At 41.1% G+C, this 17594-nt stretch overlaps 2 protein-coding genes across 2 annotated transcripts; both read left to right on the plus strand.

Annotated features, from left to right (window-relative positions):
- The first annotated feature begins 1583 nt into the window (after positions 1 to 1583).
- LOC118209843 (olfactory receptor 142-like) lies at positions 1584 to 3692 on the plus strand. The gene is made up of 2 exons (XM_035385534.1): positions 1584 to 1688; positions 1994 to 3692. The coding sequence occupies exon 2, from the start codon at positions 2000 to 2002 to the stop codon at positions 2951 to 2953; it is 954 nt and encodes a 317-aa protein (XP_035241425.1). The 5' UTR covers positions 1584 to 1688; positions 1994 to 1999; the 3' UTR covers positions 2954 to 3692.
- Positions 3693 to 15312: 11620 nt separating this feature from the next.
- Positions 15313 to 17332, plus strand: LOC118209841 (olfactory receptor 142-like). Its single transcript, XM_035385533.1, has 2 exons — positions 15313 to 15424; positions 15730 to 17332. The coding sequence occupies exon 2, from the start codon at positions 15736 to 15738 to the stop codon at positions 16687 to 16689; it is 954 nt and encodes a 317-aa protein (XP_035241424.1). The 5' UTR covers positions 15313 to 15424; positions 15730 to 15735; the 3' UTR covers positions 16690 to 17332.
- The last annotated feature ends 262 nt before the right edge of the window (positions 17333 to 17594 follow it).

Consider the following 17594-nt stretch of genomic DNA (forward strand, 5'->3'; position numbering starts at 1 on the left):
CGGTGGACCACTCTACCCTCCTGTCCTCCCTGGCAGCAACAGGGATCCGCGGCACAGTCCTTGACTGGATTGAGTCCTACCTCTCTGACCGCTCCTTCCAGGTTGCCTGGGCGGGTAAGGTATCACCACCCCGTCCCCTCACCACCGGAGTTCCCCAGGGCTCAGTCCTTGGTCCCCTTCTCTTCTCCATGTACACCAGATCCCTTGGCCCTGTAATATCTGCCCATGGCTTGTCCTATCATTCCTATGCCGACGACACGCAACTCTTTCTCTCCTTCTCCCCATCGGACACACAGGTCCCTGCCCGCATCTCTGCTTGCCTGAGGGACATACAGAGCTGGATGGACAATCACCACCTGAAGCTCAACCCAGGAAAGACGGAACTAATCTTTATTCCTGCTCTATCCTCTCCCCTCCTCGACTTTTCCATTTCCTTAGGGGACACCGTAGTGACATCATCACCCTGCGCCAAGAATCTCGGAGTGATGATGGACAACAGGCTGTCCCTCTCCAACAACATTGCAGCAGTAACCCGGGCATGCAGATTTTTCCTATACAACATCCACAGAATCCGCCCCTTTCTCACCACCTACTCAACCCAGCTCCTGGTCCAAGCAATGGTTCTATCCCGCCTGGACTACTGCAACTCTCTTCTGGCTGGACTACCAGCATCTGCCACCAGACCCCTGCAGCTCATTCAGAATGCTGCGGCTCGTCTGGTCTTCAACCTCCCCAGACACTCCCACGTAACTCCCCTGCTCACTACCCTCCACTGGCTGCCTGTTATAGCTCGCATCAAATTCAAAACATTGGTCTTAGCATACCAGGCAGTCAAGGGATCAGCCCTAGCATACCTTCACAAGATATTCAAACCCTACATGCCAGCCAGATCCCTCCGTTCTGCTACCTCAGGACGCCTAGCACCTCCCCCTCTTCGCACCTGCACTTCCAGAACACGTCTCCTGTCTGTTCTGGCCCCACGATTGGTGGAATGACCTCCCTGTGGAGGTCAGAACAGCTGAGACTGTGAACAATTTCAAACGACGACTGAAGACCCACCTCTTCAGGCTGCACCTCTCTCCATCCCTCCCTTCCCCCCTGTAAATGACTAAACTTAGGGTTGTAACTAGGCAGCTGTTTCATAGGTTACTTAGTTGATGCGCCTGTCTTAACGACTACTTGTATTTTTATTTATTTTTATTTTTCCATAGATTGCGTTGTTGCCGTTCTCGTTGTTAGTGTTAATCAGTTTAACCATCAGGATCCAAGTTGAACTATGCGGTTGTTCCCTGTACTTGGACCGGTACTTCTCTCTAGGGGTTTCGTCATACTTGTTCCTGGTTATGGTTATACACTTTGTTGTACGTCGCTCTGGATAAGAGCGTCTGCCAAATGCCTGTAATGTAATGTAATGTAATGATTTCAAACTAATTAAAAGGTGAACTGACTTAAGGGAATTCTGCAGGTCCTCCAGTTCTAATGGCTGCTGACTGGTGACGTCCACAACTGAAGGCTATTTTTATATGACCAGCTCCCTATAAAAGGCACAAGAGTGGAGCTGTCCTTTCAGTTATCCAGAAGGTGTCGCACACCTGCAGGATAATAATACTCATAAAACAGCAGGTCTGAAGATCTAAGAGATCCTTTTAACAGAGAAAAAAAACATTTTTTCATCTTGTGCACCAGTGGTAAGTATAATACTTGTGCTTCTTTTATAGTCTGTAGTAATTTCATGATACATAATTTCTGTACAAAGAGTGTGGAGTGTTCCTCCTTCCAGGGTTTTCTGAAGCCACACAGTAAAATGACAGCCAATGTTATCTGTTAAGAGCTGAATTAACACTTAGATTTCAATTACTGTTCATTGTTGTTGTATTGTCATATGTGAATCAGTGTAATCTTTGCCTGTTAATACTAATTTTTTTTGTTTGTTTTTGTTTTCTTGTTACTGAATCAATACTATTTTTCTCTACACCGTGCAACGTACAATCAGGAGACCATGGAAAATGTATCAGCAGTGACATACTTCATATTGACGGCATACACTGAGCTGGAAGATCATAGATATTTATACTTCATATTTTTACTCATGTTGTACCTTCTGATATTATGGGTTAATTTGGTTCTAATTGCAGTAATATGCATTGAGAGAGGTTTGCATGGACCTATGTATATGTTTATATGTAACTTAGCAGTGAATGGAGTGTATGGTAGTACCTCTTTATTACCACCTATGCTTGGCCATTTGTTATCTCATAATTATGAAATATCGCTGACCTTTTGTTTGTCACAGATATATTGTTTACATACATACGGTACAGTTGAATTAAATGTTTTAGCAGTGATGAGCTATGACCGGTATGTAGCCATTTGTCATCCATTGCACTATCACCAAATACTGTCTCAGAGAAAAATGTATGCCCTTATTGCATTGTCTTGGTCTTATGCCTTTCTTGTTTTTGGACTCTATTTCATATTAACAGTACAGCGTACATTTTGTGACAGAATCATAGAAAAAGTGTTCTGTGCCAATTTTGCATTAGTGAAACTATCTTGTCTTGATACGTCCTTTCAGAGCACAGTTGGACTTGCAGCGATTGGATTATTATTCATTCCACAGATCCTAATGATAATATTTTCATATGCGCAAATACTCAGAATATGTCTGTTTGCTTCTAAGAAATCTCAGGCCAAAGCTCTTCAAACATGCGCCCCACATTTACTGGCTGTTATTAACTATGCATTTGGGTGCTTTTTTGAAACTATTTCAAGTCGTTTCAACATGAGTCACGTACCATATAAAGCTCGGATATTCATGTCCCTTTACTTTCTAATATTTCCCCCATTGTTAAATCCTGTCATTTATGGAATCAGTATTCAAGCCATCAGGGTTCCGATTTACAAACTGTTCAGTACTAGGAAAAACAAGTTAATTCCAATAAAAGGATGCTGAAGTCGTCTTATGCCTCATAGTTTCTACCTTGTGCTGTCACGTAGATGTGCAAATGTCAGTTTCATTACTCTTATTTTTATTTTTTGATGTTTCTTATTTTATTTGTTCTCCAGCTGTCTTGTGCATGAGTCTCTTTTGTTATATTTTTATCTTCTGTCTTATTTTTCTTTCAATCCTTTACTGACACTGGAAAGCACTTTGAGTTGCATTTATTTGTGGACAAAATAAATAACAGTGGTTGTGTTTACATGCAAACTGATACTCTAGTCTTACCCAAATTGTGGCAATATTCTGATTATTGAAGTGGTCATGTAAAAGCCCTTACCTGATTATCTTTATTGGTGGACTTTCATAATCGGTATAGTCAGAACTCGATTAAGCCACCTTTAATTTTTCGATTTTTCCTGCATGTAGTCATCTTACTCTGTTTTCTTTCAGCTCTTTGAAACTGCAAGTCAAAGATCCTGGTGACAACAAGCATGGCTGCTGTGTACACTGATTTTGGAAAAAATCATTTAAATGTGGCTATTTGAGTAATCACATTACTTATATCCATATGTATACACAAATCTAAATGATGGCATAAACTGATTACTCCTAATAATCAGGGTATTGGTGGGAATGTTAAGGTAGCCAGTGTATAATCACATAATTTGCATGAGTGGATTCAAAATGTATTCATGGCTCAATAAGATTTTGGTCATTTTTTTCTTTGTAAAATAAATATATTTAAAATGTGGTGCCTTGTTTTTTGGTGGCTTCAAGAATTGCAAAATAACAAAATGAACTGTTTTCGGTCAGTTGTCATTAGCCATAAATCCAGGTGTTAATGGAAAGCAGTAACACAAACAAAAATAAAGACATAAAACATAAGCAAATAACATTTGTGTATTAAACACACTATTTGTACTTCCTTGAAGGACAATTATGGGAAATTTAAATGTACTTATCCCTACAAAAATGTGAAATGGCCCTTCATTTTCTTAATATGCTGCCATCGTGTAACACCTCATCACTAAGTCAAAAAAATGAACACCAGTGAACACCTAAATACAATTTAGGACCAGATACTTAAACCCCTCATATATGATAGAAGTGATGTCTGTTCTTTTTTTTTTTTACAGTTTCAAAGGAAACGCTTATTTTCACTCATATCCAGAAGGAAATATCTCTTTTTTGTTTGTTTGTTTTTTTTTTGTTTTTTGCATCTACAGAGGTAAAGCATTTCAGATGTGCAATTAATCCAAGTCTTGAGTAAAGCCACAGAAAGCAAAATCCCCCCCCCACCCACCCAATAAATCAACAGCTGGCACTGTTCCCCATTCCCAGTACAAATGCAGATAATTTTGTCAATGAGTGCAATTCCAAATTCACGAAATCATGATTACATTAACGGATTAAAGGTATGTCATTTCGTGCTGAACTACAGAGGCAAACTCTTTGCTGAACTACAGAGGCAAACTCTTTTCTTGTGAAATTAGCAGAGTCCCACATGACAGCTAGAATGTACAGTGAGACACATTTATTTTGTTTGTTTTGCTTTGGCTCTGTACTTCACAATTTCAGATTTGTAATCAAACAATCCACATGTGATTACAGTGCACATTCTCAGCTTTTATTTATGGACTACATTCCTGGACTTTGAGTATGGTCTCATGTTCTTAATTTTGGCTGCTGCTGTCATTTTAGCCAGCATGAACATTTTCTTAAATCATTGTGATGCCTATCCCTTTTTGCTCAAAATGAACAAGATGACCAAACAAGTTTCCATACAATTGCTTTAGTAATTCTAGCCTGCAAACTGCAAAGCGTGGCCCACAATAATCAAACTGTCCTGGCAACAGTTGTATCTGTCTTCTTTAGTGAGAACCCAGCTAGTGAATTCATGGGCAGCAAAGATGACTGAACTTTCATGAAGTGAGAAACAAGATGTGAAGCAGGGTACTGTAACTGCCAGCCAATGAAAATACTCTGACAGGTAAGCCAAGGGCAGGCCTGCCACCTCACAGTAACTAGCGCACGGTCAAAGATAAAGACAATTTTCTTTTAAACTGTTATTGAGAACTTTCAAACCAAATACATTTGTGAGGCCCAAATGAAAATTTCCGGTGTTCCCCCAAACACCTCTCCTGCTGCTTCTCCCTTAACACACATGGTGTTGGCGTTAATACCTTTGGGGGATTCGTACTTAATTATAATATATGTAGTATCACTGTAAGTGCATTGGATGTAACCCAGCGGTGACATCACCAACGGATTACAAAAGCTGTGTTTACGTGGGCTCATCCCTTATAAGAAGCCTGAGTGTAGATTCCATTCCATAAGTGCATTGTCCCCGGAACACCAACAGGATCATAGCTACAAGTAACAAAATGCGAATAAAAGTAATTTTAGTGGAAGCCAATGCTAAATTATATGTCAGCTGGGTATGTACGCATTTATTTTTGGCTGAAATGTTCTCTGTCTGTTTAACACATTACTCATGGCAGGTACTTCCTGGTGTAAATATTATTAAAATTATAATAACTTCTTATGTTTTATTATTATTATTATTAGTAGTAGTAGTAGTAGTAGTAAAGAAAATATAGCATGAGCCTGATCTTTCATAGAGGTATGTTATTCAGTCTTATGCCAGCAATATTGTGTAAACAGAAAAGGGATAGAAGTGGGTAAAGGATGTAATGTATTGTGTAGCCAATCAGATGCCCTGGTTAGGCAGCCAATTTCAGATTCAATTTTTGTGGGAATTCGACTAGGATGCTGGAGATAACACCCCAGTGCTAAAAGACAGTGTCAAGTCATTAGTTCATGAAGATAGTGAGTCTCATCTGAAGAATGCACGTCGCGACCCGAAACAATCTAGATATCTTGTATATCCAGTCTTAAAGTGCTAATTAATTGCCACAGGTGATTTAATTAAGCCGAGGATGTCTGCTTTAAGAACAGTATGAATGCAGTCCTGGTTTCTACTGACATAAAAAAAAGGTTAATAAATCCATTCCATTTTTATAATCCCTGTAGGACTCACTGTGAAAGTAGACCATGGAGAATGGATCCGTGGTGACATCATTCGTATTGATGGCATACACTGAACTGGAAGACCATAGATATTTATACTTCACAGGTTTCCTGTCATCGTTCATCCTTATGCTATTAACAAATGTAATTCTTCTTTCAGTAATTTATATTGAAACAGGTCTCCATAAACCCATGTATTTTTTATTGTGTAACTTAGCAGGGAATGGAATTTATGGCACTATATCTTTATTACCAGCAGTACTTGGTACATACAACACATTTGAGGAATGGAATCTTCACTCAATCTTTTTATAAGGTACAGGCCCACGTAAACATACATGTTGTAATCAATTGGTGATGTCATGGCTGGATTACATTCAATACACTTATGGTTGCAGTGACGTTATAGTTATAATTAAGTACTATTTCCCCAATGGTAACACCAGCACCAAGCAAGTGTGTTAAAGGGAAACCCTGCCTGTTAAGACTTGTAGGGCTTAATATGTTGTAAATGCCCTCAACTATGGAAATATGTAAAAAGCACAACAGATTTCAGTTATTTAAAAAAACCCAAGCCTTTAGTAGAAATTTTGATTAATGGAGATCGCCATTATTTTAGACGGGCAATGCACTTCGGGTAGATGGCGTAAAATTGTTGCATTGGAGTTTAACTCAGTTGTATTGACCAGCAGTTACGGTTATTAATAGTGAAAAATATCAATACAATGCCACAAAATTTGTGTCTGAGATATCTCTGAATAGGATGGATTCAATAGCTAAACATCATAATATATCAGTACATATTATCATTAGGGATTATGCATTTACAAGTATTATCACCAGCTTTAAGCTCATGTATACGATGCAGATCAATAATAATGTTACGTCATTTAAATTGATGGAGAAGACGTACACGTTTCAGTTTCACCAAAAGTGACAGTTTGATCCATATGGTCAAGTGACTTTGAATGGCTGCTGCTAGAAAATGGAGCTCTTTACAACAGCAATGGACACAGACCCATGCAACCATTTGACGTCACTACCCAGAGTGCATTGCGACGATAATAACTTATCTTATTAACTTAATTGCGTTCTACGAGTAAAAGGATTTTTTAAAAAACATTTTTATAATAACTACAATTTTTCAAATTCTATGCACCACTGTTTTTCTGAAGTACCTATATCCACAGTATCGAAAACACTTATGTCACTGAGCAACTCTAAAGATCAGGACATCTACGGTCGAGCAGCTCTGTTCTTAAAAGTACATCATGATGCCTTCCTTCCATTGTTTCATACCCTCATTACTTTGTGCATCCAGAAATCAGTTTTTCCTAAGTACTGGAAATGTGCCGTAATAGCTCCAGTCTTTAAATGCAGTGATACCCAAATGGCACATCATTATAGACCTATTAGCATTTTGCCTGTTTTATCAAATGTGCTTGAAGGGATTCTTACAGTTGTTGGGAAACAGACAGTTTTGTGTATTCTGCGTTTGGGAAGTTTCCGCTGGGCCCCGGGGGGGAAGGGGGCGAGCCCCCCTGTTGTATTTCAATTTCAATGTGAATGGAACCTGTTTGAATAGGTAGGATGGGTTTGAATTTGAACGGTCCAATCGGAAGGAAGCACAGCCTCTTATCACCAATCAGAGGCAGTGCTCCCTTTCAACAATAGAATTCCACTATATGCAAATACCAATCTAATGGAAACTGTATAAATCTAATCACCCACCAATACTACTTTGAACTTTCTCTCTGAGTTGTTCCCGTAGCCGGCTGCGTAATAAATCTTCCTGTTTTTACTACAAACTTTTGATCTGCTTCTTCCTGGGATAACGGTCATTTTACTTGTTTTTGGTAACATCTTGAATGACCGACACAGTGCAACTCTCAAGTTACCCTGAAAGTCAACATCTCCTAAACAGTCTCCACTCTGGATCCCGAAAGCCACGCTCTGCTCTACTCTTCACGGAACACGTCCGCTCTGCTCAACAAGGGTCAAATGGCCGGAGCCATATTCAGGAGAGCATCTGATGCCGTTAGCCATACACACCTTCTGTTAAAACTACAACATCTTAGCAGATCACCTGCTTCCACCACTTTGATTACATCATACCAAAAAATTACATCATACCTATTCCAGTCTGTAAGAATATCCACAACACAGTCATCCTTATCCCTCTGCTCTCTTGCAGTCCCACAAGGCTCTATATTGGGTCCATTGCTTTTTCTTTTATATATTTATGACCTCCCAGATTCTTGCCAAAACCCGCACTGTCTTCTGTATGCTGATGACACAGATTTACATCTCAGATAAGACCCCATATCAAATCACTTAAAAACTAGTGATATGAACACCCTTTACTCCTGGCTCAAACAAAATTATCTGGCTTTAAACATAAAGAAAACAGAATGCATGTCCTTCTAACATATCCCAAATCTCTCCAAAAATAAAATAAAATAATTTTGTCCATTATAAAGCATATAAGTGAGCCCCTAAGAAGGTTTAAGATGAAACATTGATATCAGATTAAAAAATAATGCAAAAACATTGTCACACAATGCGGTACAGTACCTAATAATTAACTCTTGTGTGTATTTCTGTACTCTGTAGTATGTAATGTTTTCTTGTATGGGGATGGGATGACAATATTCAACCGTCCATGTTTTGGCAATGTTCCAACTCTCATGTCATATCCGGTGCATGAAACACAAAACTGCTAAGCTATCAACAAATGCTTACATTACAGTGTGAAATATCCTCATTATAAAATACCACCAACCTATTTAAAGATACTCAATTCAAAAATTATGTATATAACCAAAATATTTAGAGCAGTAATACTTACACAGCAATGATGAAGTGTTCAGTAGATAGAAAGAGAGACAGTATATCAATGTTGTAGTTCTCTCCCCTTCTGTCTTACTCCAGAAAACGATGTCAGCTTGGTCTACCAGCAAACATATGGCTTAGCTATGCTGAGAAGTCCTCAATAATAAGGACTTCTCAGTGAATGCAATGATGTGAAAGTGAATGCAATGGTGAGAAAACTTTCGGTTACGCTGAGCTATAAAACACTATTCCAAAAGCAAATTTAGACATGTTATACATCATTAGAAAGCTTACACTGTCACCTACTGAATAAATGAATTGTCAATCAAGCCAGTCTGTTCTAAAAGGGGCGACAATGCCGTAAACAGCACGTGTGGTATTACGCACAACTCCGTATTCGACACAGTTGTCATGTATCTTCTACTAATGAAACTAAAACAAAGCGTCTCTGTTTTAAACTCATACTTTGGTTGGAGGAGCAATGAATGTCTGAGTTGAACAATATAGGCACGCTGGCGTGCCGACCACTAGAGGGTCTGCGTTAAGTGGTAAAATAAATTAGCCATCCATCACGGGGCTGAACATGTCCAACTCCTGCTTTAATTTGTCCAAAGATCTGCAGACGCAGGCGAGTTCATGCACAAATCCCACTGTCAGTTTGGGGTTGTGTAGCTGGCTACAGTTCTCCTTCAAAACACTTGGTGTCACCAGCTTCTTCTTTACACACTACAGACTACAGCTAAGCTCTCGTAGAGTGGAGTCGAAGGAAGACCTTTCATATGTGGTTTTAACATGCAGTTCACGGGCAACCGACTGACCAGCAGGGGTCGCTGAAGAGCAATGAAACCCGAATCCCGAACCCACTTAACCCTTCCCATACCCTGGGGGGAAAATTATAGATTTTCTTTCCCAGTCAATTAATCAGTAGTCCCTAAATTGGCCAATCAGATGAACTGATCGATGATGTTTGCGCAAATTGCGCAAGACAAAGTTGTCTGAACGTGTCGCTTATTGAATACAGCAGCGATGCATGCAATGTTGGGAAATGCGTATGTAGGGAGATGGCTATATGCATATGATGTGGAGGAGACCGTGTTGACGAGTCTCCCTGAAACATTACACCTCATACACCCAAAGATCAGAGCAAAAGACCAAGTCATGAAATGAAGACACAAACACAACAAAACAGTACATTAATGATTCTGCTCATCCTCTCCGTGTAAGCACACCACACCAAGTTAACCTTTGTATTTGCCTGGGCGCTGACCCATACTGCAGGTATCGAGACCTTTAGTCAGCACCCCACCGCTAAGACACCAAATTGTTTCCCACGGCATCGGCTTTCCAACAATACAAAACATTTTTACACTGTATCATGGAGAAACCAGGTTTTGTATAATGGGCGATATAGCTCAGGAGGTAAGACCGATTGTCTGGCAGTCGGAGGGTTGCCGGTTCAAACCCCGCCCGGGGCGTGTCGAAGTGTCCTTGAGCAAGACACCTAACCCCTAACTGCTCTGGCGAATGAGAGGCATCAATTGTAAAGCGCTTCGGATAAAAGCGCTATATAAATGCAGTCCATTTACCATTTACCATTACCATTACCATAATGCTGATCCAGTAGGATGTTATGCAACTGAGCACTGTCTCAGTCATCGCACCCTGCTGACTCCCTGTCAGCACAGCAAACAGTCTGTTTTCCTTTGGGGGTCCAATACACACTTCTGTAAACTGCCCTACACCAATTAAAAATGTGCCACTTGCATTTTGGCCAACGGAAGAATATTTGGAGGGCTGTCACAAGTTGTATTTCAAAGCTTAAGGTCATTAAACCTGAGCTTTTAGCCGCGTTTCCACCAAAATTACCCGGAACTTTCAGTCCCAGGAACTACTTTACCAGGAACTAAAAGGTTCCTTCAGCCAATGGTTGTCTGCGTTTCCACCGGGGTCTAAAGTACCGCGAAGATTAGGCAAATTAGCCCACTGACATTGTCGTCGGTCCATCTGTCATATGATTTCTTCTGTAACCTCATACTACCACCGAAGTAGCCTACATTATTTTCTAATAACCGGGACAGCCCGGAGGGGTTTATTCCACTTATATACAACGGGTTACCAACAATGACTATATATGGTTACTTTTGTATTTATTGATTTTAATATATCCTCTCAAACACATTCATTAACAGCAGAAAACATGCACACGTTGTAAAGAATTTGCTGTTTTATTACTTTCTCGTCGTCAATTCCATATAGGCTAATCGCAAAATGACAAGAATAGAACGAAAACTCGGACTTGCGTGAAAATGTAAATTCCACCGTTTGCTTTCCTTCGAAGTTACTGCTAGCCGAGCAGCGAAGTGTGCCCTCCAGATGCGAAACATGCACCATAAACGAGTCCATAGTCTTCCTGGTCTTTTCGTGGAATTGAAAAATGGCAGTAAAAATTGAGTAAAATTACGGCAGTCTGAAAAAGCTAAAGGGAAGATTACTAGAATTAACCAGTTATTTTACCCGGATAAAAAGTGCGGAAGGTGATTTCCAGTTTGCTTGTACTGTATCACCAATGTTAATTATGCAGAACTACCGCATACCTCACATAACTATATCAAACGTTTTGAGTCAATTACAACGGGCTAACAAAGAAAATCCGGAAGAAAATATTCAGCAACCGAATTAATCCGTTTGAATGTTTTGGTAGCCTACGTAATATGCTGTCCCAGCACGAATGCTTAGCATTTTATAAAACGAATACTAAAGCAAGAAAAGAACAGAAGAGCACACGTTATAATTCCAAGACGTTGACAGGCTATAACCAAAAGTAGGCTACTGCGCCGCATAACATACAAGTTTGATTTGAAGTTATTATGAAAATAAATTGGTTTGCCGCTGCATATTTTCAAACATGGCGGCTAATGGCGGAAAATAAATACAACACAAATGCTACGAGTACTCGACCAATCAGAAATGTTCAGCGCTGCAAGCTCCACCCAAAAGGTTCCTGTACTTTCGGAAAGTACTACCCCCCGAGCAGGAACGTTTTGGGGGGTAAAACAAAGCCCCCAGAACTAAATTTAGACCCTAGTTCCTGCGGTGGAAACGCACTGAGTTCCTCAAAAGGTTCCTAGTTCCGGGGTATAGTTCCTGCGGTGGAAACGCGGCTTTTGTGTGCCTCATTCTCCGTGCAGTCAAGTCACTTTTATTTGTGTAGCACATTTAAAAACAACAGGAGTTGCGCCAAAGCGCTTTCCAGTCACTACAATACAACACAACAAACCACAACAAAATCACTGAGTGACTGTTTGAATGTATGAATGAGTAGTAGAGATACAATCTCTTATTCGCATGAGAATTAAACCAATGTGATGCCTATCTTTGCTTCCTGATTTCAAAATGTTATGTAAACTAAAGGACCAAAAGTATTTGGACACCTGACATTCAACATCCCATCCAAAATTATGGGCATTAATATGGAGTTGGTGCACCTTTGGCTGCTATGACAACCTCCACTCTTCAAGGAAGGCTTTATACTAGATGGCAGAGCATTGCTGCAGGGATTTGCTACCATTCAGCCAGAAGAGCATTACTGAAGCCGGGCACTGTTTGGGCGATTAGGCCTGGCTCGCAGTTGGTTTTCGTCTAGAATGTCATAGGGTGTACAACACTGCAAAAATACTTTTGGTACTAAAACATCTCTTTCATCAATAACTTATTTTAAAAGAAGTTTTTGATGAAGAATACATTTGACTTGTAGAAGTGAAAGTGTGTGTTTCGCAGGACATTGTAAGTGTAAGTTACCCCCCTGCATACGTCTGACCATCATTTCATCTCCTTCTCCCTCCCCCTCTCTCCACACCCTCCCTCTCCCCCTCCCATCCCCACTGTCACTGTCCGCCGTAACCTCCGCTCCCTATCACCCTCTTCTCTTGCTCCCAGAGTGACTGCTTCCCTCCCCCCTCTTCAATCATTTTCCAAGCTCCCCACTAACTCTGCATCCTCCACCCTGACGTCATCTCTCTCCTCAGCACTCGACTCCCTATGCCCCTTCGTCCCTAGGCCAGCACGTTCATCCCCTCCCAGTCCATGGATGTCTGACATCCTACGCACCTCCAGGGCCACCCTCCGCGCTGCTGAGAGGAAGTAGGCCAAATCCAGGGACCCATCAGACCTTTCAGCCTATCAGTCTCTCCTGACAGAGTTCTCTTCTTCTGTCACTGCCGCTAAGGCAAAATTCTACCAAACCAAAATTCATAACTCCATTTCTAACCCTCGTCAACTTTTCTCTATTTTCTCTTCTCTCCTCAGCGTGCCACCTCCTCCACCCCAGTCTTCCTTCACTGCAGATGACTTTGCAGCATTCTTTGACGAAAAGATTGCAGACATCCGCAGCTCCTTTGCCCCCTCTGCGTCCTCCGCCCCCTCCGCCCCCTCCGCGTCCTCCGCCCCCTGTTTCTCCACATTTTCTCTCCTCTCAGACACTGAAGTCTCCCAGCTTCTGCTCACCCACCGCCCTACCACCTGCGCCCTCGACCCTATCCCCTCATCTCTCCTTCAAGCAATCACACCAGACATCCTCCCTTTTGTCGCCTCCCTCGTGAACTCATCCCTATCTTCTGGATGTTTCCCCTCATCCTTCAAGAAGGCCCACATCACCCCGCTGCTGAAGAAACCCACACTAGATCCTTCAGTCATTCAGAACTACCGCCCGGTATCTCTCCTCCCTTTCCTATCCAAAACACTGGAACGTGCTGCATCTAACCAGCTCTCTGCTTTCTTCTCTGAGAACAACCTGCTTGATCCCCACCAGTCTGGCTTCAGGCCTGGCCACTCGACTGAGACTGCACTCCTCTCGGTCAGTGAGTCACTCCATGCCGCACGAGCAGCCTCCCTCTCCTCCGTCCTGATTCTTCTAGACCTCTCTGCTGCATTTGACACGGTGGACCACTCTACCCTCCTGTCCTCCCTGGCAGCAACAGGGATCCGCGGCACAGTCCTTGACTGGATTGAGTCCTACCTCTCTGACCACTCCTTCCAGGTTGCCTGGGCGGGTAAGGTATCACCACCCCGTCCCCTCACCACCGGAGTTCCCCAGGGCTCAGTCCTTGGTCCCCTTCTCTTCTCCATGTACACCAGATCCCTTGGCCCTGTAATATCTGCCCATGGCTTGTCCTATCATTCCTATGCCGACGACACGCAACTCTTTCTCTCCTTCTCCCCATCGGACACACAGGTCCCTGCCCGCATCTCCGCTTGCCTGAGGGACATACAGAGCTGGATGGACAATCACCACCTGAAGCTCAACCCAGGAAAGACGGAGCTAATCTTTATTCCTGCTCTATCCTCTCCCCTCCTCGACTTTTCCATTTCCTTAGGGGACACCGTAGTGACATCATCACCCTGCGCCAAGAATCTCGGAGTGATGATGGACAACAGGCTGTCCCTCTCCAACAACATTGCAGCAGTAACCCGGGCATGCAGATTTTTCCTATACAACATCCGCAGAATCCGCCCCTTTCTCACCACCTACTCAACCCAGCTCCTGGTCCAAGCAATGGTTCTATCCCGCCTGGACTACTGCAACTGTCTTCTGGCTGGACTACCAGCATCTGCCACCAGACCCCTGCAGCTCATTCAGAATGCTGCGGCTCGTCTGGTCTTCAACCTCCCCAGACACTCCCACGTAACTCCCCTGCTCACTACCCTCCACTGGCTGCCTGTTATAGCTCGCATCAAATTCAAAACATTGGTCCTAGCATACCAGGCAGTCAAGGGATCAGCCCCAGCATACCTTCACAAGATATTCAAACCCTACATCCCAGCCAGATCCCTCCGTTCTGCTACCTCAGGACGCCTAGCACCTCCCCCTCTTCGCACCTGCACTTCCAGAACACGTCTCCTATCTGTTCTGGCCCCACGATGGTGGAATGACCTCCCTGTGGAGGTCAGAACAGCTGAGACTGTGAACAATTTCAAACGACGACTGAAGACCCACCTCTTCAGGCTGCACCTCTCTCCATCCCTCCCTTCCCCCCTGTAAATGACTAAACTTAGGGTTGTAACTAGGCAGCTGTTTCATAGGTTACTTAGTTGATGCGCCTGTCTTAACGACTACTTGTATTTTTATTTATTTTTATTTTTCCATAGATTGCGTTGTTGCCGTTCTCGTTGTTAGTGTTAATCAGTTTAACCATCAGGGTCCAAGTTGAACTATGCGGTTGTTCCCTGTACTTGGACCGGTACTTCTCTCTAGGGGTTTCGTCATACTTGTTCCTGGTTATGGTTATACACTTTGTTGTACGTCGCTCTGGATAAGAGTGTCTGCCAAATGCCTGTAATGTAATGTAATGTAATGATTTCAAACTAATTAAAAGGTGAACTGACTTAAGGGAATTCTGCAGGTCCTCCAGTTCTAATGGCTGCTGACTGGTGACGTCCACAAGTGAAGGCTATTTTTATATGACCAGCTCCCTATAAAAGGCACAAGAGTGGAGCTGTCCTTTCAGTTATCCAGAAGGTGTCGCACACCTGCAGGATAATCATACTCATAAAACAGCAGGTCTGAAGATCTAAGAGATCCTTTTAACAGGGAAAAAAAACATTTTTTCATCTTGTGCACCAGTGGTAAGTATAATACTTGTGCTTCTTTTATAGTCTGTAGTAATTTCATGATACATAATTTCTGTACAAAGAGTGTGGAGTGTTCCTCCTTCCAGGGTTTTCTGAAGCCACACAGTAAAATGACAGCCAATGTTATCTGTTAAGAGCTGAATTAACACTTAGATTTCAATTACTGTTCATTGTTGTTGTATTGTCATATGTGAATCAGTGTAATCTTTGCCTGTTAATACTAATTTTTTTTGTTTGTTTTTGTTTTCTTATTACTGAATCAATACTATTTTTCTCTACACCGTGCAACGTACAATCAGGAGACCATGGAAAATGTATCAGCAGTGACATACTTCATATTGACGGCATACACTGAGCTGGAAGATCATAGATATTTATACTTCATATTTTTACTCATGTTGTACCTTCTGATATTATGGGTTAATTTGGTTCTAATTGCAGTAATATGCATTGAGAGAGGTTTGCATGGACCTATGTATATGTTTATATGTAACTTAGCAGTGAATGGAGTGTATGGTAGTACCTCTTTATTACCACCTATGCTTGGTCATTTGTTATCTCATAATTATGAAATATCGCTGACCTTTTGTTTGTCACAGATATATTGTTTACATACATACGGTACAGTTGAATTAAATGTTTTAGCAGTGATGAGCTATGACCGGTATGTAGCCATTTGTCATCCATTGCACTATCACCAAATACTGTCTCAGAGAAAAATGTATGCCCTTATTGCATTGTCTTGGTCTTATGCCTTTCTTGTTTTTGGACTCTATTTCATATTAACAATACAGCGTACATTTTGTGACAGAATCATAGAAAAAGTGTTCTGTGCCAATTTTGCATTAGTGAAACTATCTTGTCTTGATACGTCCTTTCAGAGCACAGTTGGACTTGCAGCGATTGGATTATTACTCATTCCACAGATCCTAATGATAATATTTTCATATGCGCAAATACTCAGAATATGTCTGTTTGCTTCTAAGAAATCTCAGGCCAAAGCTCTTCAAACATGCGCCCCACATTTACTGGCTGTTATTAACTATGCATTTGGGTGCTTTTTTGAAATTATTTCAAGTCGTTTCAACATGAGTCACGTACCATATAAAGCTCAGATATTCATGTCCCTTTACTTTCTAATATTTCCCCCATTGTTAAATCCTGTCATTTATGGAATCAGTATTCAAGCCATCAGGGTTCCGATTTACAAACTGTTCAGTACTAGGAAAAACAAGTTAATTCCAATAAAAGGATGCTGAAGTCGTCTTATGCCTCATAGTTTCTACCTTGTGCTGTCACGTAGATGTGCAAATGTCAGTTTCATTACTCTTATTTTTATTTTTTGATGTTTCTTATTTTATTTGTTCTCCAGCTGTCTTGTGCATGAGTCTCTTTTGTTATATTTTTATCTTCTGTCTTATTTTTCTTTCAATCCTTTACTGACACTGGAAAGCACTTTGAGTTGCATTTATTTGTGGACAAAATAAATAACAGTGGTTGTGTTTACATGCAAACTGATACTCTAGTCTTACCCAAATTGTGGCAATATTCTGATTATTGAAGTGGTCATGTAAAAGCCCTTACCTGATTATCTTTATTGGTGGACTTTCATAATCGGTATAGTCAGAACTCGATTAAGCCACCTTTAATTTTTCGATTTTTCCTGCATGTAGTCATCTTACTCTGTTTTCTTTCAGCTCTTTGAAACTGCAAGTCAAAGATCCTGGTGACAACAAGCATGGCTGCTGTGTACACTGATTTTGGAAAAAATCATTTAAATGTGGCTATTTGAGTAATCACATTACTTATATCCATATGTATACACAAATCTAAATGATGGCATAAACTGATTACTCCTAATAATCAGGGTATTGGTGGGAATGTTAAGGTAGCCAGTGTATAATCACATAATTTTCATGAGTGGATTCAAAATGTATTCATGGCTCAATAAGATTTTGGTCATTTTTTTCTTTGTAAAATAAATATATTTAAAATGTGGTGCCTTGTTTTTTGGTGGCTTCAAGAATTGCAAAATAACAAAATGAACTGTTTTCGGTCAGTTGTCATTAGCCATAAATCCAGGTGTTAATGGAAAGCAGTAACACAAACAAAAATAAAGATATAAAACATAAGCAAATAACATTTGTGTATTAAACACACTATT

This window comes from Anguilla anguilla, chromosome 12, assembly GCF_013347855.1.
Source record: "Anguilla anguilla isolate fAngAng1 chromosome 12, fAngAng1.pri, whole genome shotgun sequence".
Lineage (NCBI taxonomy): Eukaryota > Metazoa > Chordata > Actinopteri > Anguilliformes > Anguillidae > Anguilla > Anguilla anguilla.

What these genes read in the sequence shown, in the direction of transcription:
- LOC118209843 (XM_035385534.1), top strand. Translation starts at nt 2,000, where the DNA reads ATGGAAAATGTATCAGCAGTGACATACTTCATATTGACGGCATACACT.
- LOC118209841 (XM_035385533.1), top strand. Translation starts at nt 15,736, where the DNA reads ATGGAAAATGTATCAGCAGTGACATACTTCATATTGACGGCATACACT.